This window comes from Cynocephalus volans, chromosome 16, assembly GCF_027409185.1.
Source record: "Cynocephalus volans isolate mCynVol1 chromosome 16, mCynVol1.pri, whole genome shotgun sequence".
In the NCBI taxonomy this organism is placed as follows: Eukaryota; Metazoa; Chordata; class Mammalia; order Dermoptera; family Cynocephalidae; genus Cynocephalus; species Cynocephalus volans.
The window spans coordinates 18,231,256-18,253,408 of NC_084475.1; the positions used below are offsets into that span (position 1 = coordinate 18,231,256).

General features: G+C 37.3%; 1 protein-coding gene across 7 annotated transcripts in view; it reads left to right on the forward strand.

Moving 5' to 3' along the window:
• The window catches only part of TNRC6C (trinucleotide repeat containing adaptor 6C), a 150,043-nt gene that overhangs the window by 34,990 nt on the left and 92,900 nt on the right, over nt 1-22,153 (forward strand). For 6 of the 7 annotated variants that reach the window (XM_063081352.1, XM_063081354.1, XM_063081353.1 and 3 more), the window contains exons 2-3: nt 13,325-13,424; nt 14,196-14,217. In XM_063081352.1, coding sequence (XP_062937422.1) covers nt 13,362-13,424; nt 14,196-14,217 — 85 coding nt within the window. In that variant the 5' untranslated portion in view covers nt 13,325-13,361. Of the gene's footprint in view, nt 1-13,324; nt 13,425-14,195; nt 14,218-21,268; nt 21,333-22,153 lie in introns of those variants that run through there. The other variant, XM_063081358.1, reaches the window with a different exon arrangement.

The following is a 22,153-nucleotide window of genomic DNA, read 5'->3' on the forward strand; positions in this document are numbered from 1 at the left end:
ACAAAAAGACTGGAAATTTGTAACACTTTGCATACAAGATTGTTTTGCCATGTGGTGTCCGGAAGTTCCTTGTCTACCTACATAATTTCATCTTTTTAAAAAATTTCATCTTTTAAATCATTGTTTCTCTGGGAAAATGTACAGTTTAACTAGGAACACTGAGATGATACTTGTAGAGGCCCATTTATGGGGTATCTCTTACTTCCCACCCCTTCCTTCTTCTAGCTGCATCCAAAGTATCTTTCTCTACCCATATATTGAAAACCCAGATTATTAAAAAAAAAGTTTATCTTTAGTAAAACTCAATATGGGAGGGACCAACTACAGTATGCCTTACCATAAAAAGTATAGGTGTTGTCCTGATAACTGGCCTAAAAAAAAAAAAAAAGTATAGGTAATTTATGTCCAGTTTGGCCCTTCAGACTTGATATTAGCCCAGAAATTGATCCCCATATCAGATTTCCTACTTACCTAGTTCTCATTGCCACTGAAACAAGATGTACCGCCAATCAAAATAATCCTGTTTCCTTTAGCAGAGGCTGGGTGAGAGAGCTGGAGTTCTTTGTAGTGCCAATAAATTGGAAATGAAGTGAGCACTTATGAATAGAGGAATGATTGAATAGAATATGATAACATTCACAGCATGGTGTGTTATGGAGCTATTAGAAATAATAGGTTAAATCTATAAGTTGGGGGAGGGTAAGAGTAGGGAGATCACGCCCCCCCCAATATGTATTGAATGAGAAAAGCAAGATACAAAAAAGTTTCATATAATATGATCCAAGTTTTATGAAACAATGATAAAATAAAATTCCGTGTAAAAACGTATAGGTACAGGGCTGGCCCCTGGCTCACTCGGGAGAGTGTGGTGGTGATAACACCAAGGCCACGGGTTCCGATCCCTATATATAGGGATGGCTGGTTAGCTCATTTGGGAGGATGTGGTGCTGACAACACCAAGTCAAGGGTTAAGATCCCCTTACCGGTCATCTTTTAAAAAAAAAAAAGTATAGATAGATATGTTTTATATAATTACATAAGCATGGAGAAAAACATGGAAGGATAGGAGATAACATGGGTTATCTGGGAGGTTAGGGGAGAGTGGACATTTGATGTGGATGTGGAGGGAGGACAAAGAATGGATATGGTGATGCCAAGCAAATCAGAAATAAAAAAGCAAAGATTGTAGTGGGAAAAAACATGATAAGATTACATTTACAAATGTTTGTTAAATTATGTGTATTTAAATGTAATTTTAAAAGAAAAAGTTCTGTAATTAAAAAATGAAATTCTCCCAGCCTAGTCACGTCTTTTCTTTATTCTCCTTGCATCTTGATTTATAAGTCCATTTTACAACTTAGAAAAAATACAAATTGACTTTGCATATGATCAATACATATTAGTTTTTTTCCTCTTCCAATGGGTCAAGAAGCTTTCCAAATCCAAGTTTATAGTCTTACTAACCCTGCAAGGTATATAGTAACTTATTAAATTTTCCTTGATCATATCAGAAATTGTTTCTCTTGAAGCTGAGATCATACGAGTATACCAGAAATTGATATCAGAAATGTCCTGAATGATAACTGATTTTTCTTGGGGCCACAGAGACACAAGAGAGTCCTGCCACCAAGTCACTTGCAGCCCAGAGGACAAAAGGAAGCTCATAATTTCAGTTAAAGCCAGGGCATATGACTCCCCTAACTATAACAGAAAGATAACATAAGCAGGAGGTCCCCACCCAGGTAGACTTAGATGTTCATCATATCATGCTCTTACTGCATTTTGTACATATCACTGTTGTAATGGTGATCATTTGTTTTACTCATTATTTATATGAATATCTTTGAAAGTATATGTACTCTGCCTTGTTCGCTATTATAATCCCAGAGCATTTATGAAGCCATTGTTCAGGAAATATTTATTAAATGAATCAGTTCCTCCATCCCCTCCCTCTCGTCCCTGATGCCTACTACAATAGCACACTTTAGTCATCCAGTTCCTTAGTGATTGAATTAATGAACATGTGAGATGGTTTTGAGGTTTAGGCTTTCTAGGAAAGGAACTGATGAAAATCACTTAGAAGAAAATGGGAGAGTGAGGAAATGGGAGGTTTCAATGAGGATAAGAACAGATATAGTAGAAACGGGAGTAAGGATAGAAAATTATGGTCAGAATGCAGGATAGTGACATCTAAAATTTCAGCAGTAGAGCAGTTCTGGGTGGCTAAGGTCTAGTAGCTAATACTGTAGATAAAGCACCTGGTAATTGGGGGTTGTGTGTGACAAAAAAAACCTGCATGTTTTGGCATTTGGGGCTGCTCTAGCAAAATAGCCATCTCCCTGCCTGATCTCCCTAAAGCAAATCCCACTGTGGAACAAGTCTGGCCCATTCATACAAAGCTCCTAGTTGGTTTTTCAGTGCCTTACTTTTAAACCTGAACAGACAACCAAGGATTACTAGACAGTTGAGGAAAGGCTCTCATGTCAGAGAGTCTATAGGAAGAAGCGTCCAGAGAAAAAACAAAGATAATGGAGGAAACTTAGAAGACATTCAGAATGATTTTGAAGAGATGATTTTGTATCCATAGAACAAGAACAGGGTGTTATGGAAAAGGAGCATTCAAGAGAGCAAGATAGTTATTAAAATTTTTAAGTATCATAGAATAAAACTGTAGAAGGATAGGAAGACCAAGTTGAACCAGGCACCTAGAAAATAGAAACAGTAACCAAAAAGACAGTAGAAAATGTAAAAGACAAATTATATAGTTGATTGATCCAAGAGGTTCAGTTTCAGTATGTTATTTAGAAAACGAAAGATGTTTTCAAGAAAATAGATAGCTGAAAGAGATATCTCTATATTGAAAGTATCAGCCAAATGCTAAACACAAATAACAGGAGAAAAGGCAGCAAGGCACGTCATCATGAAATTTCAGAACCCTAGGGATAAGGAGAGGCTATAAGCTTCTGAAAAAAATACATTACCCAAAAAGGAGTGAAAATCAAAGTGACATCAGACTTCTCTTGAGTGGTACTGGATGCTAGAATATAGTGGTACAGTGCCTTCAAAATTCATTTTCAACCTGGAATGCTGTGTATTCAGCCAAGCCACTAGTCAAACAAAAAAGTAGCTGAAAACTATTTTTAGACATACATGGTCTTTCATATACCCTTTCTTGAAAAAACATTCGAAAATGTTTTCCAGCAAATTTAGGGAGTAATTCAAGGAGGGGAAGTCATGGGATGACTGAGTTAATAAATTCAAATTGACATTAATGGATGGTTGATGATGTTTCCTGAGGATTTTACATGTGTTTCTTCTGCTTAGTCTGTTAGTTAGTTCCTCCTGTCCACTGTATCAGTCTGAGTCAGATGGAGATCACACAATGATTCAAATCAGTTTCATATAAAAATAAATTATGATAAAAGAGTATAGACTTCGGAAAACACAAATGGCAAACAGCGTATGAAAGATGCTCAAAATCACTAATCATTAAGGAAACACAAATCAAAACCTCAATGAGGTATTTAAAGTAGTCAAATTTATACAGAAAGAAAATAGGAGGGTTGCCAGAGGCTTGGGGGAGGGGATGATGAGAGTTGTTCAGTGGGTAGAGTTTGTATTGCAGGATGAAAAGCGTTCTGGAGACTGGTTGCACAACAAAGTAAGTGCAACACTACTGAACTGTGTACTTAAAAATGCTTGTTAAGATCTTTATGTCATGTATGTTTTGCCACAAAAAATTATTTTTTTAAGAAAAGGGGGTGTAACTGTAGGCTATAAGAAAGCTCTAGCAGAAAGTGTTCCTAGCCCAGATGGAGCTGGACTGAAGGATCTGGGAAGGGGGTTTAAGAGTGCCGTGTGTTAAATTGGGGGTGGGGAGGGGTGTAAAAAAACAGAAACAGAATTTTTGTAAGGAAAATATTGTAAGAGGAAAAGAAAAACAATTAGGAACTCTAGGAGGAAAAGCTATACAGAAAGTAATATATAATGAATATACTACATAGCTCTGTAGTGAACACTTACATATTCTTTATAAAGCAAATGCTATTTATTGTTTTAAGTAAAGTAGTGATGGGGTAATATAAGATTCAAATTCATATCATCATTTCAGGAATTAAACTAAGGTCTCAAGTTGTTAAGAAATAGTAACGTAAGCATATTATATAGAGATGTAAAGGAACTTGGCCTTCCCATACATATTGGAAAATATCATTGAGTGCAAGAAGAGTAATGTGGAAGAGTGAATACTATGCTCCCATTTGCTTTTTTTTTTTTTTTTTTTAAAGTAGATGTGTGTAGTCTGTAGTCAAAGAATTTCTTGAAGATATCCAAGAAACTTAAATAGGTTACTTCGAAGGGTACGGATGGCCTGTGGACATTGGAAAAGAAATCATCTTCTCATTATAGATCTTTTTGTACTATATACATTTTTTCAATGAGCATGTATTACTTTATAAAGCAAAAATGTGATTAGGTGTTCATTTAAAAAAAATTTTTAATGAGAAATGGCAGAAGTTGTATACCAGGAGTTAGAGGTAGAAGAGATTGCTGCAAGCAATGGGGAAATTAGATAAATGTGTATTAAAGAGCAGACACTTGAATGATGCTTTGTCATATCTGCATGAGCATAGGAAAGAAGAGTGAGAGATGTCTCACAGCCACATGGACTCTTATACCTACAACATTTTATTTTACAATTACAGTAAAATCTTTTTATTTTAAATTTTATTTTGTCGGTATACAATGTGTTTGATTACTGTGGTCCATTACCGAAACCTCCCTCCCTGCTCCCTCTTCCCCCTCCCACCGAACAATGTCCTTTCTGTATGCTTGTCATGTCAACTTCAAAGAATTGTAATTGTTATGTCTTCTTCTACCCCCGCCCCCGGTTTTATTTTCTTTTGTGTGTCTGTGAATTTATTTATTTATTTTTTAACTCCCACCAATAAGTGAGAACATGTGGTATTTCTCTTTCTGTGCCTGACTTGTTTCACTTCATATAATTCTCTCAAGGTCCATCCATGTTATTGCAAATGGCAGTATTTCATTCTTTTTTATAGCTGAGTAGTATTCCATTGTGTAGATATACCACATTTTCCGTATCCACTCATCTGATGATGGACATTTGGGCTGGTTCCAACTCTTGGCTATTGTAAAGAGTGCTGCGATGAACATTGGGGAACAGGTATACCTTTGACTTGATGATTTCCATTCCTCTGGGTATATTCCCAGCAGTGGGATAGCCGGGTCATATGGCAGATCTATCTGCAATTGTTTGAGGAACCTCCATACCATTTTCCATAGAGGCTGCACCATTTTGCAGTCCCACCAACAATGTATGAGAGTTCCTTTTTCTCTGCAACCTCGCCAGCATTTATCGTTCACAGTCTTTTGGATTTTAGCCATCCTCACTGGGGTGAGATGGTATCTCAGTGTAGTTTTGATTTGCATTTCCTAGATGCTGAGTGATGTTGAGCATTTTTTCATATGTCTGTTGGCCATTTGTATATCTTCCTTAGAGAAATGCCTACTTAGCTCTTTTGCCCATTTTTAAATTGGGTTGCTTGTTTTTTTCTTGTAAAGTTGTTTGAGTTCCTTGTATATTCTGGATATTAATCCTTTGTCAGATGTATATTTTGCAAATGTTTTCTCCTACTCTGTTGGTTGTCTTTTAACTCTGTTAATTATTTCTTTTGCTGCGCAGAAGCTCTTTAGTTTGATATAATCCCATTTGTTTATTTTTCCTTTGGTTGTGTGTGCTTTTGGGGTCGTATTCATGAAGTCTGTGTCCAGTCCTACTTCCTAAAGTGTTTCTCCTATGTTTTCTTTAAGAAGTTTTATTGTTTCAGGGTGTATATTTAATTCTTTAATCCATTTTGAGTTGACTTTAGCGTATGGTGAAAGGTATGGGTCTAGTTTCATTCTCCTGCATATTGATATGCAGTTCTCCTAGCACCATTTGCTGAAGAGGCAGTCTCTTCCCCAGTGTATAGGCTTGGTGCCTTTGTCAAAGATCAGATAGCTGTAGGTGTGTGGGTTGATTTCTGGATTCTCTATTCTATTCCATTGGTCAGTGTGTCTGTTTTTATGCCAGTACCATACTGTTTTGGTTATTATACCTTTGTAGTATAGTTTAAAGTCAGGTAGTGTTATGCCTCCAGCTTTATTTTTTTTGCTCAGCGTTGCTTTGGCTATGCATGGTCTTTTGTTATTCCATATAAATGTCTGGATAGTTCCTTCCATTTCTGAGAAAAATGTCATTGGAATATTGATGGGGATTGCATTGAATTTGTATATCACTTTGGGTAGTATGGGCATTTTCACTATGTTGATTCTTCCAATCCAAGAGCATGGGATATCTTTCCATCTTCTTGTATCCTCTCTAATTTCTCTCAGCAATGGTTTGTAGTTCTCATGATAGAGATTTTTCACATCCTTGGTTAACTCAATTCCTAAGTATTTTATTTTTTTGGTGGCTATTGTAAATGGGCAGGCTTTCTTGATTTCTCTTTCTGCATGTTCACTATTGGAGAATAGAAATGCTATTGATTTTTGTGTGTTGATTTTGTATCCTGCTACTGTGCTGAAATCATTTATCAACTCCAAGAGTTTTTTTGTAGAGGCTTTAGGCTGTTCGATATATAGGATCATGTCATCTGCAAACAGGGACAGTTTGACTTCATCTTTTCCAATCTGGATGCCCTTTATTTCCTTCTCTGATTGCTCTGGCTAGTACTTCCAACACTATGTTGAATAGGAGTGGTGAGAGTGGGCATCCTTGTCTAGTTCCTATTCTTAAAGGAAAAGCTTTCAGCTTGTCCCCATTCAGGATGATATTGGCAGTGGGTTTATCATATATGGCTTTAATTATGTTTGAGACACTTTCCATCTATACCTAACTTATAGAAGGTGTTTGTCATGAATGAATGTTGAATTTTATCAAATGCTTTTTCAGCATCTATAGAGATGATCATATGGTCCTTGTGTTTGAGTTTATTAATATGGTGTATCACATTTATTGATTTGCGTATGTTGAACCAACCGTGCATCCCTGAGATGAATCCCACTTGATCGTGATGAATAATTTTATGTATGTGTTGCTGAATTCTGTTTGCTAGTATTTTAGTGAGGATTTTGGCATCTATATTCATCAAGGATATTGGCCTGTAGTTTTCTTTTTTGGTTATATCTTTACCTGGTTTTGGTTTCAGGATGATGTTTGCTTCATAGAATGAGTTTGGGAGATTTGCGTCTGTTTCAATCTTTTGGAATAGTTTGTAAAGAATCGGTGTCAATTCCTCTTTGAATGTTTGGTAAAATTCTGCTGAGAATCCGTCTAGTCCTAGGCTTTTCTTTGTTGGGAGCCTTCTGATAACAGCTTCAATCTCCTTTATTGTTATTGGTCTGTTCAGATTTTCTGTGTCTTCATGGCTCAGTTTTGGGAGCTTGTGTGTGTACAGAAATTTATCCATTTCCTCCAGATTTTCAAATTTGTTTGCATATAGTTGTTTATAGTGGTCTCGAATGATTCCTTGTATTTCAGATGAATCAGTTGTAATATCACCTTTTTCATTTCTAATTTTTGTTATTTGAATCTTCTCTCTTCTTTTTTTTGTTAGCCATGCTAATGGTTTGTCAATTTTATTTATCTTTTCAAAAAACCAACTTTTTGATTCATTGATCTTTTGAATTGTTTTTTTGGTTTCAATTTCATTGAGTTCTGCTCTGATCTTAGTGATTTCTTTCCGTCTGCTAACTTTAGGTTTAGATTGTTCTTGTTTTTCTATATCTTTAAGGTGAAGTGTTAGGTTGTTCAATTGCCATCTTTCCATTCTTCTGAGGTGAGCATTTAATGCAATAAATTTCCCCCTTAGTACTGCTTTTGCAGTATCCCACAGGTTTTGATATGATGTATCATTATTTTCATTAGTTTCAATAAATTTTTTGATTTCCTGCTTGATTTCTTCTTAGACGCTTATGTCATTAAGTAGAATGCTGCTTAATTTCCATGTGTTTGTATAGTTTCCAGAATTTCGTTTGTTACTGATTTCTAGTTTTAATCCATTGTGGTCTGAGAAAATACATGGGATAATTCCAATTTTTTTTAATTTGTTGAGACTTGATTTGTGACCTAATATGTGATCTATCCTGGAGAATGATCCATGTGCTGATGAGAATAATGAATATTCTGAGGTTGTTGGATGGAATGTTCTGTAGATATCTGCCAAGTCCAATTGGTCTAGAGTATTGTTTAGACCTTGTGTTTCTCTGCTGATTCTTTGTTTAGATGATGTGTCCAATATTGACAGTGGGGTGTTCAGGTCCCCTGCTATTATGGTATTAGTGTCTATTTCCTTCTTTAGGTCTAATAGAGTTTGTTTTATAAATCTGGCTGCTCCAACATTGGGTATGTATATATTTATGATGGTTATGTGTTCTTGATGGATCAATCCTTTTATCATTACGTAGTGTCCCTCGTTGTCTCTTTTTATGGTTTTTAGTTTAAAGTCTATTTTATCAGATATAAGAATAGCTACTCTAGCTTGTTTTTCTTTTCTGTTTGCATGGTAAATCTTTGTCCATCCTTTCACTCTTAGTCTATGTGAGTCTTTATGGGTGAGGTGGGGCTTTTGAAGGCAGCATATAGTTGGGTCCTCCTTTTTAATCCAGTCAGCCAGTCTGTGTCTTTTGATTGGGGAATTTAAGCCTTTTACATTAAGAGTTGTTATTAAAAAGTGTTGATTTATTCCTAGCATTTTATTGATTATTATTTGGTTGTCTTAGGTGTCTTTTGTTCCTTGCTTTCTGATTTACTGTTTGTTTTCTGTGTTTGTTGGTTCCTTGGGTTGTAGATAGCCTTTTTGTTTGTTTGTTTTCTTTTCATGAATGCCATTTTTATTATAGTAGTGGGTTTAGATTTTTCTTGGGTTTTTATGGCAGTGGTAGTTATTTTTCAGGAACCAAACCCAGTACTCACTTGAGAATTTCTTGTAAGGGTGGTCGTGTGGTGGTGAACTCCCGCAGTTTTTTTTTGTCTGAGAAATATACTATTTGCCCTTCATTTCGGAAGGATAGCCTTGCAGGGTAGAATATTCCTGGCTGACAATCACTGTCTTTTAGTATTTTGAATATATTATCCCATTCCTTTCTGGCTTTTAGGGTTTGTGATGAAAAGTCTGATGTTAGCCTGATTGGGGCTCCCTTATAGGTGATTTGATGCTTCTCTCTTGCAGCTTTTAAGATAGTCTCTTTGTCTTTGAGTTTTGCCAATTTGACCATAACATGTCCTGGAGAAGACCTTTTTGGGTTGAATATGTTTGGAGATCATTGAGCTTCCTGGATCTGAAGATCTGTGATTTTTCCTATACCTGGGAAGTTTTCTGCCACTATTTTATTGAATATGTTTTCAATGCAATCTCCTGTTTCCTCCCCTTCTGGAATACCCATGACTCAGATATTTGAGCGCTTAAGGTTGTGTGACATCTCAGATTTTCTTCAATGCCTTTGATTCTTTTTTCTTTTTATTTTTTGTCTGCTTGTGTTATTTCAAACAGTCCATCTTCAAGTTCAGAGGTTCTCTCTTCAACTTCCACAAGCTTGCTGGTTAAACTCTCCATTGAGTTTTTTATTTCACTGAATAACTTCTTCAGTTCGGCAAGTTCTGCTACATTTTTTTTCAGGGCATTGATTTCCTTGTACATTTCCTCTTTCAGGTCCTGTATACTTTTCCTCGTTTCATCATGATGTCTAACTGAGTTTTCTTGTATCTCATTCAGTTTCCTTAGAATTATCACTCAAAATTCCTTGTCAGTCATTTTAAGGCCTTCTTGTTCTATAGGATCTAGAGTTTGAGATTTATTATCTTTTGGTGGTATACTTTCTTGATTTTTCGTATTTCTGGTATCTTTTCTTTGATGTTTATTCATTGTGACGGGGGGTTTCACAGTCCACAGGTTTGACACTATTGACTGACTAAGATGTTGCTGTGGTTGCCAATTTGGTATGGCTACCTCAGTGACTGCTCAGTTGGCCTCTAGTGCCTTGCATGTGTGGTTGCCTCGGGTCTTGGGCCTCTCCGGGGAGCCACCTCTCTGGTTAGCTTGGACTCTGCTGGGCTGCTGGATCACAGGGCAGTACCGCAGGGTGTGTGGTCTCTGCTGAGCTTCCACCTCCCGTGCTGGACTTTTCCCTGCTCCGTGCGCGCTAGGTCGGGCTTGGGATGGAGCCAGGTGGCAGCGGTGAAGCCTACCTGCTGCTGGATCGCGTGGCGGCGGCCCTCCCACAGGGTGTGTGGACTCTATGGAACTTCTATCTCCCCTGCTGGATGTCTCTGTGCTCCGTACGCATTGGGCCGGGCTGCTGGATCGCGCGGCAGCGGTGTGGTCCCCGTGGAGTTCCCGTCTCCCTTGCCGGACATCTTCCTGCTCTGAGCGCACTAGGCCAGGCTGGGAATGGATCCAGGTGCCTGTGGTGAAGCCTATCTGCTGGATCACGCAGTGGCGGCCCCACGGGGTGTGTGGTTTCTGCGGAGCCTCCTCCTCCCCTGCTGGACGTTTCCCCAGTCTGTGCACACTGGGCTGGGCTGGGAATGGAGCTGGGTGGCGGCAGTGAAGCCTATCTGCTGGATCATGTGACGGCGGCCCCGCAGGGCAGGTGGTCTCCACGGAGCTTCTGCCTCCCCCGCTGGACGTCTCCCCATTCCGTATGCACTTGATGTTATGTTTTTATAGTTTAAATCAAGAGAGTGACACTAGGGACCGTCTATTCCACCATCCACAAAGGTTTCTGAGGCTGGGAAGTCCAAAGTCCATCTGGTGGTGGCAACAGTGACCCAGGGGTCTCACATTGCAAGATGGTGGAAGCAGAGAGAACAGAGAGAGAGAGAGAGAGCCATTACAGTAAAATCTTAACTGTGTTGCTGGGGCAATAGCTGGCTCAAATAAATTTGGCAATTAATAGTATTAGGCAAAAAATCATTTTTATTTCTTTTGTTGAATACCTTTTGAAAATGTAGCCTATACTTGCCTACTTCATTAAGTTTAATATCTGAAGATAATTTAAGGGTTTCATTGTACTGTAGATTAAGATAGTATAACAATAGCAGGTGGCAGCCACCATATACCTGGTTTTTATTTGTCCTCTTTTTCTCCAGATGTGTGGCTAAGCTTGATGATTCTAGCATAGCCTGTCTGTTAGAAGAATGTTGTAAATGCAGATTTCCTAGTGTCTCTACATCTTTGACATGAAAACATTCCTGGAAAGTATCATCTAAGATAATAAATAATTATTATTCAAACTTGATTAATGTGCAGACCTCCTTTAACAGCAGTATTTCTCAGCCTTGGCTGAACATTGGAGTTATCTGGAGGCTTTAAAAACTGCTGTTGGGCCGGCCCATGGCTCACTCGGGAGAGTGCGGTGCTGATAACACCAAGGCCACAGGTTTGGATCCCTATATAGGGATGGCCGGTTCACTCACTGGCTGAGTGTGGTGCTGACATCACCAAGTCTAGGGTTAAGATCTGTAAAAAACAAAAAACAACAACAAAAAAAACTGCTGTTGCCTGAGTTCTGTTCCCAGAGTTTCATGACATGGATTGCAGCCTGAAGTTTTTTAAGCTTCCCGGATAATTCTGATGGGCAGCCAGAGATTGACAACCACTGTTTTAAAGGAAGAATATTCACAAAGGCCCCACCCCCTCCATGTTAATTTAAGTTATTTTTATTATGATAGTGTTTAAATATGTATAAACTAACACTAGGCTGAAATTCCTTATGCATGTAGTTGTATATAAAACACATTTATAAATTACAAACAAACTTCATAATTAATAAACCCATCACTGAGGCTTTTGTACATGTTATTCCTTCTGCTTATTCTGTTAAATGCTCCTTCCTTCCTATATCAATCTGGGTCCAATTGGGAGATAGAAACCACATAGTGATATGAACAGGAAAGTTTAATATAAGGAATAATTAAACTGTGATAAAGGAATAACTTGAAAACTATATGGTACCTAGGGCTGAGGGAGAGTACTCAAGAAAGGACCAACTTGGGAGGAGACCCCATTCCCCAAGACTAGGGTTTGGGCTCATTAGCTTAGTGGATGGCACAGCAGTTTTGCAGGTTTGCCAGGCCGCAGCTGGCCTGTAGTTGCTAGACAGCAGGAAGCACTCTTCAAGAGCACAGGCAGAGCCCAGGCGAGCCACAGCCAGTAGCCAGTAGCAGTTGCATGGACACACGGAGGAAGTAGGGGCTCTGGGGAAGATTGATGGCTGGGCATGTGGGTGTGCAGAGGAAGTGGCAGGGGGCGGCGGAGAATCAGTGTAGCAGGCTTGCAGCACACAGTCTCAGTCAGGAGGGCCATGTCCTTGGGAGGACCATGCGAAGTCGGGGTGGGGCAAGTGGCAGGAGGCCTGGACTGCACACTGTGCTGAGGGTCATGAGAAGGTGACTCTAGACCATCCCAGAGTTGCAAGGTTGTTGATGGACTACCTACGCTGGGCTCATGGCTGGATCCATCACCAATAGCCTCACACCCACATGCTGACCCCACCATGCAGCAGCCAGAAACAGCAGGAGGGCCCCTTTCTCCTGCAGTGTCCCTTGGGTGCCCTCTACTGAAAAAGCTACACATTGTACTCACTTAAAGGAACTCTGTCCATTATTGCAAATCAAGTGTTGGAAGGTGAATTTGCAGCTGACAGGCAGTAAATTGATAACTGACACACCACCCCATGCCAGCCAAATTCCTTTGCAGCTTTTCAGCCTTTGCTTATAGGCTATTGTGACCTCTTCGAAGTGGAATTGCTCTATGCTGTGTTCTGGCGTATCCTTGTAGTAACTACGTAGGAATCTTTGTTTAAAAAAAGTCAGTTTATCAAGTAAACATAAGGGCAATATGCGTAAGAACTACCTCCAAAGATTCTGATTTGGTTGAGCTAGAGTGGAACCTATGAATCTACATTTTAATAAGTACCCCTGGTGATCCTGATGATGGTGGTCCCTGAGGCAACACTGAGAAATATTGGTCTGGGCCCTTATCCCCAGTACAGTGCCTGATGATAAGTTGGTGCTGAACGAATGTAGGCTGAATGAATGAGAGAACTGGGCCACTAAAGTCAGGGTGACTTATTGTAGGCATAGGGATGTATATCCAGTAAGTTGGGGTAAAATGCCCATTTCTAATACCTCCTCAGAGTGTCCTCCTTTATCCTCTATGTGAAGCTCTGCCTGAATTAAAACTTTCTGCAGTGAATGCTTTTTCATTTTTGAATTTAAAATGGACATCATACTAATACCAGTTTTCTTTATATTTGATAGGGAGGAAGAACAAGAAACACAAGAAGAGGAACATTTGATGGAAGAAAAGAAAAAGAAAAAGCAGGAAGAAAAGAAAAAGAAGGAAGGTGCTCAGAAAAAGGTTTGGGTGAAGTCACTACTCCATTGTCTTGTAGTCATTGTGTTTCTCATTTGCATTATCATAGGCATTAGATGACAAAGTCCCTTCAATTACTTTTTAAATAAATATGCTAAATCTGTAATTAGAGAAGAATAGTTATTGTGCTAGTGAAATAAATACAGGGTGACAGCCGCAAAATGTCTTTTTTAAGGACTAGAAATATTAGAGCTGTGTTTTAAGGAAACTGATTTTAGGTGTTGGTGGTAAAGAATGTCATGGTATTCTACTTAAAATAATCCAGAACAACCATGTCTAAGACTTGATGAAAGGAACATTAAACTGATCTTATTATAAAAGCGAGAAGTACTGTAATTTTTGCAGCTTTGGCAAATGTTTTTTTTTTACAAATCCTTCTACTAGTAATATTAAAATGTCCTAAGGTAAACCTTATAGTCATGCTTGAATTTTATGGCGTTTAAAATACCAGGTTATGCCATTTGTCTTTGTTCTTGCCTAGTTTAGTGTATCGTATAGTTTAAACTATATGCTTTTTAGACTGTGTTAAAACATAGAGCTTGAATGATCTTCCAGCTAGAATTTTTTAATATATTAATTACAAATTAATAGCATGTAGACAATTATATATTTTTCTCAGTAATAAGTTATAATAAACTAACTGGGCAAAAACTTGTTTTTAAAATTTCAAATATTAAAATTCTGCTTATAAACTTGCATAGATGTGTATATTCTACACATTATTATTCCTAAAGAGTTTCTGATTTTTTTTTTCAGGCTGCTGATCAAAAAACCAAAGGTAAGTAAGTTTATTTATATTCACAGGGGGAGGGGGCTATATTTTGTGGCAGTGCCAAACTTTTTATGATGAGGATGACTTTTTTTTAAATTCATAGTTAAAAACAAAGAATCTAAGCCTGCATTTGAGTCTACTTTTTATGATTCATTGTGAAATTCTTCATTAGTGGCTGGTTTTACATCTGCATCTCATTGGCATTTGGTTAATCTAAAAATGCCTGAAGAATGTTAAATTCGCTTTCTAAACAATGCTTTTTAATTTTCTTTTGGTTTGATTTTTGTCAAACAAGGATTGAACTGGTAAGTTGATTCAATTTTAATAAGAACAAACAAAGGATCTTGAATTTTGTTAAAGTTTCCAGTTTCTCATTGTTTATAGTAAAAAGAAGTACATTATTTCTGTATGCCCTCTTTGCTTATTAATATGTAAAAGGTTTCTTTTTTATCCTCCATGTCCAGAATTTGCTTGTTACAATAACTTAATGGATGTCTGTGGAAACACATACAGTCCTTACTGTAACTCAGGCAACCCTGCTGCTTTAAAGACTAAATGAATACAATTATTATTTGTCAATTAAAAATAAAACAAAGCTAAATGAGATCTTGCAGGAAAAACGCTCAGTGTCTAGCATATAATCAAATTAGTGCTCAGCAAAGGTTTGCTGTAACTGTTAGTATTTTGAGGTTTTTATTTTCCATTGGCTGATCACATGTATACAGTTGTACATGCAAAAACATGTACAGTAAAGGTTTTTGTGAGAATGCTGTCTCAGGAGGTATCACTATTAATACTCTACTTTTGTTTGGCATTTCATAGTTTTCAAAGGTTATGTTTATTATCTCATTTGAACTTCATAATTGAGCAGGACAGGAATTAGTTTACAGGAGAGGCTCCTGGTATGAATTAAGTGGCTTGTTCTTGGTTTGGCAGATAGTGGTAACGATAGGCCTAGAGGGATCCCTGGGCTTCTAACCCTAGTACATTGGGCCTCAGGGCTTCTGGACTAGAGTCACTTGAAGAGATGAAATCCATCTCATATGAGACAAATGTTAGAAGGCAGCATAGTGAAAAGGACATTTTTTTCTCTTATACCTTCAAAAGCACTGTGAATTTATATAACACTTTTTCAGAAGGATCCGAAAGGGTTGTGGTACATAGTGATATTTGAATCTATGATTTTGATTAGGAAACAGTGATTTCTTATCATTGTTATTTAAAAACACAGAATTATTGTTCTGAATTATACATTTCCTCCTTTTTTTAGTATCTTGAGAAGTTTTTACAATTAGATTGAATACCACCTATATTCTTTTGTCATTGCCATTGTAATTGTTTTCTCCTCAAATAGTAACAAACTGCTTATTATTGTGTGGTGATCGTGACTTATTTTGTCCTACCACTTTACACAGAGTTATTATTTGCTGTTACTATTCTGATGAGTATTTCATTGCTGACTCCAAACTCTACTGGGTTTTTCTCTTCTACTTTTATCTTCTCTAAAATACTGCTCCTTTGGGTACAGTTTACCAGTAACTGCTAACTAGCCTTAGAACAGGTGGTAATAATGATTATTAATGGCCTTCTAAACAAAAAAAAAAAAAATGCTTTTTGAATTATATCTAATCTAACAGTACTGCTGGGTAATTCATTAATGAATATTAGCAGCATCAAGGTTTAAATTTTTCTCAGACTTGTCATTGTTACTGGTTCAGATCAAAATTAACTGCCTGCGAGGCAGTGGTTCTATCTTTCTGACTGGGCACTTGTGTTAGACAGTGCAGACTAGGCCTGACTGAATATATGAGATATTTTACCCATGTTCACACATAAAATAGATAGACTTCTCTAACATTCTAGCATTTTTATTTCCCCTTCTAGCCTGTATGTACATAAGGGACGGCGGGGGTGGGGTGCCTTTCCCTTGCTCCCTCTTTCCTCCCATTACCTAGCACTGGGCACAAAGTCAGTAGACCTAAGATCAGCACCTTCACTCAGTGACTGCTTTCATGCGAGACCCTGTACTAGGGCCTTGCGTTTATTATTTCTAATTGCTGATGGTGTTGCCTCCAGTGCACAGAAAAATAAGCTGAAGCTATGAAAGTTTGCTGAACACCTCCAAGATTGCAGGGCTGAATGCAGGGCTGATGTGCGCAGAGTCTTCCTGCACTTACAGCCTCCAGGAAATGCACAGATTTATATCCAGGATCACTGTGTCTCAGTATCTACCAAACTGTATTAGGAAAGGGATGCTCAGAAAGGAAAAGTAATTTAGCCAATGTCACAGAGCCTAGTGAGTGGCAGAGCTTGAGTGAACCATGGCTCTGACTCTGGAACCAGGTCAGGTCGCCTGGGCAAGATGTGACAACTGGCTCCTGTCTCTAGGAGCTGGGGAACCCTCCTCTTGTCACAAGGAAGCACCCAGAAGTCTCGGCCCTGAGTTGTTTGAATATAAGAAAGAGTTTGGCAATTTGAGTAAGTCCAAGAGTTGAATACTCTTACTGAATCCATTAACGTAGTACAAAAATGTTTGAATTGTTTTGGTTTTGATAATTAACTCAAACTAGACCAAATGAATTAGTAATTTCCATGCTTTGCAATATTATATACCACTCAAATACAAATATTAATAAAGCATTGTTTCCATTATTTAGCATTACATTTGACTTTGTTGCTTTATGTTGCTTTGCCCCCCCACGGATTTGTCACCCCATTTCCCCTGGGTGATGGAGACGCAAAGGATTACTCAAAGCCCATCTCTTCTGAGCAGTGAGAAGCCCCGAAGTGGTTAACTTCCCTGGGTCCCTCCAGCAAGAGGCAACCCTTCCTTGGGAAATTAACCCTGAATTGGGGTTCTCTTCCTGCATTTATTTTGCAGACCAGGAAGTTACAGGAAGAGAACATAGGTGGGGTTATAGTTTAAAAATATAGGCTGGTAACTTTTAATGAAACAAGTCGGATGACATTCCATTAGACAATTAAGTGATCTTACAGCAATTTCTCAGTATCTTTACATAATAATCAGTAACTAGTCTGTCTCAGAGCCAGCAACCTGCTGTGCCACATTTCTTATCTTGCAACAGAGACTCACTAGCCTGGGGAAGATTTCCTGTCCTTGCAAGGTCAGTATTTGAAACTGCAAGTCTTTGGAAAACCAGGCCCTGTGAAGTACATATGCTTTATAGTATATTCCACATGACTTAATTTTCTCAATAACTGAAACTTAACCTCTTTAAATTTTCATTTAAACGTTTTCAGAGAACTCTTTAGAATATATTATACACACACATATATATTATACTCCTCTACCTTCTTCTACAGGATATTTCATCTAATTCATTCTTGATAGATCAGTTTTCATTATAGCATTAATTATACTTAAATTTTTTTTGCATCTGGCTATAATCATTGACCTTGAACTGTGAATCTTTATTTAAGACTAATGCATAACTGAATCTAACTAGAAATTTATCCTTTTTCAATAACTTAATCTAAAAAATAGCATGCTTCTCTTCCCTCTTCCACAAATTTGAAAACTAGATTTCTACAGTCTGCTTTGTAACATTGTAACTAAAACAGAAATTTTGTCCCTGGCAGTCTTTCAAATTCGGACCTGTGATTTCTTTGTGGAGGTCATTTTCTTCTTTTTAAGACTCAGGTCATCTCAGTGTAGCCTTGAGGCACCCCCCAAAAAAAAACAAACAAAAAAAAAACGATTCAGGCCAAGTGAGCAAGTTTGTGTGAAACACTATGCTGCTGACATTCATACCTGTGTTCTGCCCTAATGTGTTGGTGGGAGCTGTGTTTTCTCCACAGCTAGGAGACACATTCTAGTTCATCTCTGGAGGTTTTCATTCAAACACTGGAGTCACTCATGCCTTTTGCCAGTTTCCTCTTCTTAGCTCCTGTGTGCAAATACTACAGTGGGGTTGATGTCCTACACTTCTGGGAAATCTAAGCATGTTTATATACCCAGAATCCTTTTCCTTCACTGAATCTGGTCTTGGGTTGTTGTTGTTGTAGTCAACTTTTCCTTATTTTTAACTCCTTTGATAAAAATATAAGGAATGCATTCTCACTGAAAGTAATTTGAGCATTATTTAAAGAGAAATTAAAACCTTAATTCACTAAAAATCCCTCTATCCTGAGATATTTACCGGTTAACATTTTGTTAACCATCCTTAAATGCACCTCTTTATGAATTCATATGTAAATATATATTTATATGAACTCTCCAGTGCTTTCCCCCAGTTAGCACTGTCCCATCCCCAGCCCTTCAAGGAACTGCACTGAGCAGTTTGCAAACTTCTGCAGGAGCCTATTCATAAACAAAATAGTCCTTTGTAACTTCTGCTAAACATTGTCTTTGCATTGGTGACCAAATAAAGAGGCAGCAAAACACTATTACCTGTAATGCCTTAGTGAGACACTAGATGCTCCCATATGGGGGGGGGGGTATGGGTTTGGGGAGAGGAGTCAGATATAATTCTCTTGCAAGACACCATTGCATTACAGCTCTCCTGTGGAGTTACTGGTGTCTAAGTGTTAGACACTTTGTACTAGAATGGGTTTTGCTTCTGTGATAAGTAATTACTTTTCTTTATTTTGAGCACTGCCCTTAGTTTGGGCATAGGTAATAATATCTTTGTATGTGATGTGATGACTTTGTGAGCCTAAGTTTTTGTATTTTGTTTTCTGGGTTTTTTCATAGATTGAATGGTGGTTTGGGGGTTGGGCTTTTTTTGTTGTTGTTGTGGGGTTTTTTTTTTTTTTTTTTGGTGGCTGGCCGATATGGGGATCCAAACCCTTGACTTTGGTGTTATCAGCACCTTACTCTGACCAACTGAGCTAACAGACCAGTTATGAATGTTTTTGGTTTTTGTAAAAATAGGATTAACTATGATAATACTCATAAATGGCAAGATAATTGAATTTAGTGGTTTTAGCCAGATATTTTTATTTTATTTTATTTTATTTTTTTAAAAGATGACCGGTAAGGGGATCTTAACCCTTGATTTGGTGTTGTCAGCACCACGCTCTCCCAAGTGAGCTAACCAGCCATCCCTATGTAGGGATCCGAACCTGTGGCCTTGGTGTTATCAGCACCACACTCTCCCACGTGAGCCACAGGCTGGCCCGCCAGGTATTTTTTAAGTTTATAAAATAGGTAAGTTTTCATATGAAAATCTCAAAGTTAATCATATCATGTATGAAAGCACATATCTTGAAGACCCGATATGGCTCAATCTCCATATGATTAAAGAATTATGATTTTGAGTCATATATTTTATAAATTCATACATTTAGTTAAGTATCCTAGTCTTGCTTGTAAAGAATATAAATTTTGCAATCAGGTATTCAACTTTGCCATGCAATCAGTTTGTAATTGTTAATTTTAAGAAAACCTATATGTGCTTTTGTTAATGTAAGTCAATTGAAACCATATTCTTTCAGTAGTCTTATGTTGAGTGACAAACTATATGCAGTGTGCTGTGCTACTACTAAGTCCATTCTAAACATGTAAAGCTTTTTGTCAACATAAATGAAAAATAGCAACATTTGAGGTTTAAAGCATGTCTTTCTAATTTCATAGTCAGATGTAGAGATAAACAGATGAGAGCTTACACTCTATACTTCACTAATTGGGTGGCACTACTGTTTAGCTGAGACAGTTGATTGCTATTTGCTCAGACTTTCAGGGGTCTTAACACAATAATCAGCAGTTAGTATTTGCAAAGCATCAGATCTATGTTTTCCTGAATTACACGGTATAATAAAATTGGCCAGAATCCTAGAATTTACATGTATTCACATTCATATTCACATAAACAAACCACATATCATTTTGAGCATATGACTTACTCCTAAAGACAGAAGCTAGAGGTCTGTTCAGCTTGCCCAGGCACTGTATATTTTATACAATATGACATTTTAGTTGCCTATCTAAAAAATTAATAAAATCTTAGAGCTTGAAGGATCCTGAGAGATTATCCAATTTCTATGTTGGATAAGGAATTGAGATCCAAAGAGGTTAAGTGATATGTGCGAGGTTTGACAGCTAGTTAGTGGCAGAACTAGAACCCTCATCTTCTGGTTGTCAATTATATTATTTTTTCTACTACCAGATAACAGGACTGTAGACATAGGTATTGTATATTTATTACCAGTACAGCCATTCCATTCATTCATTTTAGGAAGGAACTTAGGCACTTAGGATCTCTTCAAATAAGGCTGAAATTTCTAAGAGATTTATTATATGAGGTATCTTTAGGGGGTGGCATCTTTTAGGTTTTTAAATATTAGATATGTCTTTCTTTAGCCATGTTGCTCTATGTTTAAAGTAGTTATTTAATTTTACTGTTAAATCCCAAGGGGAAGATAAAATAAATGTATTAATTTTTTTCCATGGGGCCAAAATAAAGTGTAAAGATGAGGTGTTCTTAAATATACAGGCAATTTAAAAGGATCAAAATTTATTGCAAAAAAAAAAAAAACCCAAAAACACTTGGAGCAGGTACATGAATGTGTAAGTTCTTAATCAAACTTTAGAAGAAAGTAAACACGGTGATAACAGGGTAGCAGTTTGTGTTGCTTCTTTGTTACAGGTCCCTTTAGCAGCATCTTTCTGGTGGTCAGATAAAATGAAAGTACATGTCTGTTTCTAGTATAACTTTTCTCTGAGACTTTAAACATGAAGGTAGTTTCCAAATTTAGACAAAGTTATAGTTTATAACTGTAAAGGAAGCTAACAATATGCTTTCTGAGAAATAATTTATTTACTCAAATTGGCTTCTTTGTATTTTTGAAAACTGCTTAATGACTTATAATTGACATACAATAAACTGCACGTATTTAAAGAGAATGGTGTGATAAGTTTGTCATCTGTACACCTGTGAAACCATCACCACAATCAAGAATACTCACGATCCCTGAAATTTGCCTCATGCCCCTTTCTAATTCATCTCTCTTACCCCCATCTGTCTCTAGGCGAACACTGATCTGCTTTCTGTCACAACAAAAGAGTTTTTATTTTTTAGACTGTTATATAAATGGAATCATCCTGTATGCACTCTTGGCTCCTTTCACCCAGCATATTGCTTTTGTGACTCATCCAAGTTGTGAGTATCAGTAGTTCATTCCTTTTTATTTACTTTTTTTTTTTGGTGGCTGGCTGGTCCCTTGAGGTTGCTGTTAGCACCATACTCTACTGAGTGAGCCAGCCCCTCATTCCTTTTATTGCTGAGCAGTATGCCATTGTATAGGTATATCACAATTTGTTTATGCATTCATGGACATTTCAGTTGTTTCTACTTTTTAGCTATTATGAGTAAAGCTTCTGTGAACATTCATATACAAGTCTTTGTATGGATACATACTTTTATTATCTGTTAGGTAAATGCATAGGAGTAGAATGGCTATTTTATATGATAGGTGTATGTTTAATTTTTCAAGGAATTGCATAACTGTTTTCCAAACTGGTTATACTATTTCACAGTTCTACATCCTCTCCAGTACAGGGCATGGTCATCTTTATAATTTTAGCTATGCTAGTATGTATGTACTGGTATCTTATTATGGTTTTAATTTTCATTTCCCTAGTGACTATGATGTTGCACTTCCTTTTCTTGTGCTTATTTGCTGTCTGTATGTCTTTGGTGAAGCATCTATTCAAATTTTTGCCCAGTTTTAATTGTTATTTATTTTCTTATTCCAGATTGGTTTCTGATGTTAAATTGGTCTCTAGAATTAAGCAGAAAGACTCATCACTATAGCTTAGTTGTTTGCATGCTTTAATCATTCCCCTTGCTTTCTGTTTGGAGCCACCTGTAATATAGCAATATCAGAAAATATACACTTCAAATACGATCACATTTTTATTTAGCTTTTAAAACACCTAAATATTGCAGTTATAAATGAGCTAAATTAGTCGTATTTTACT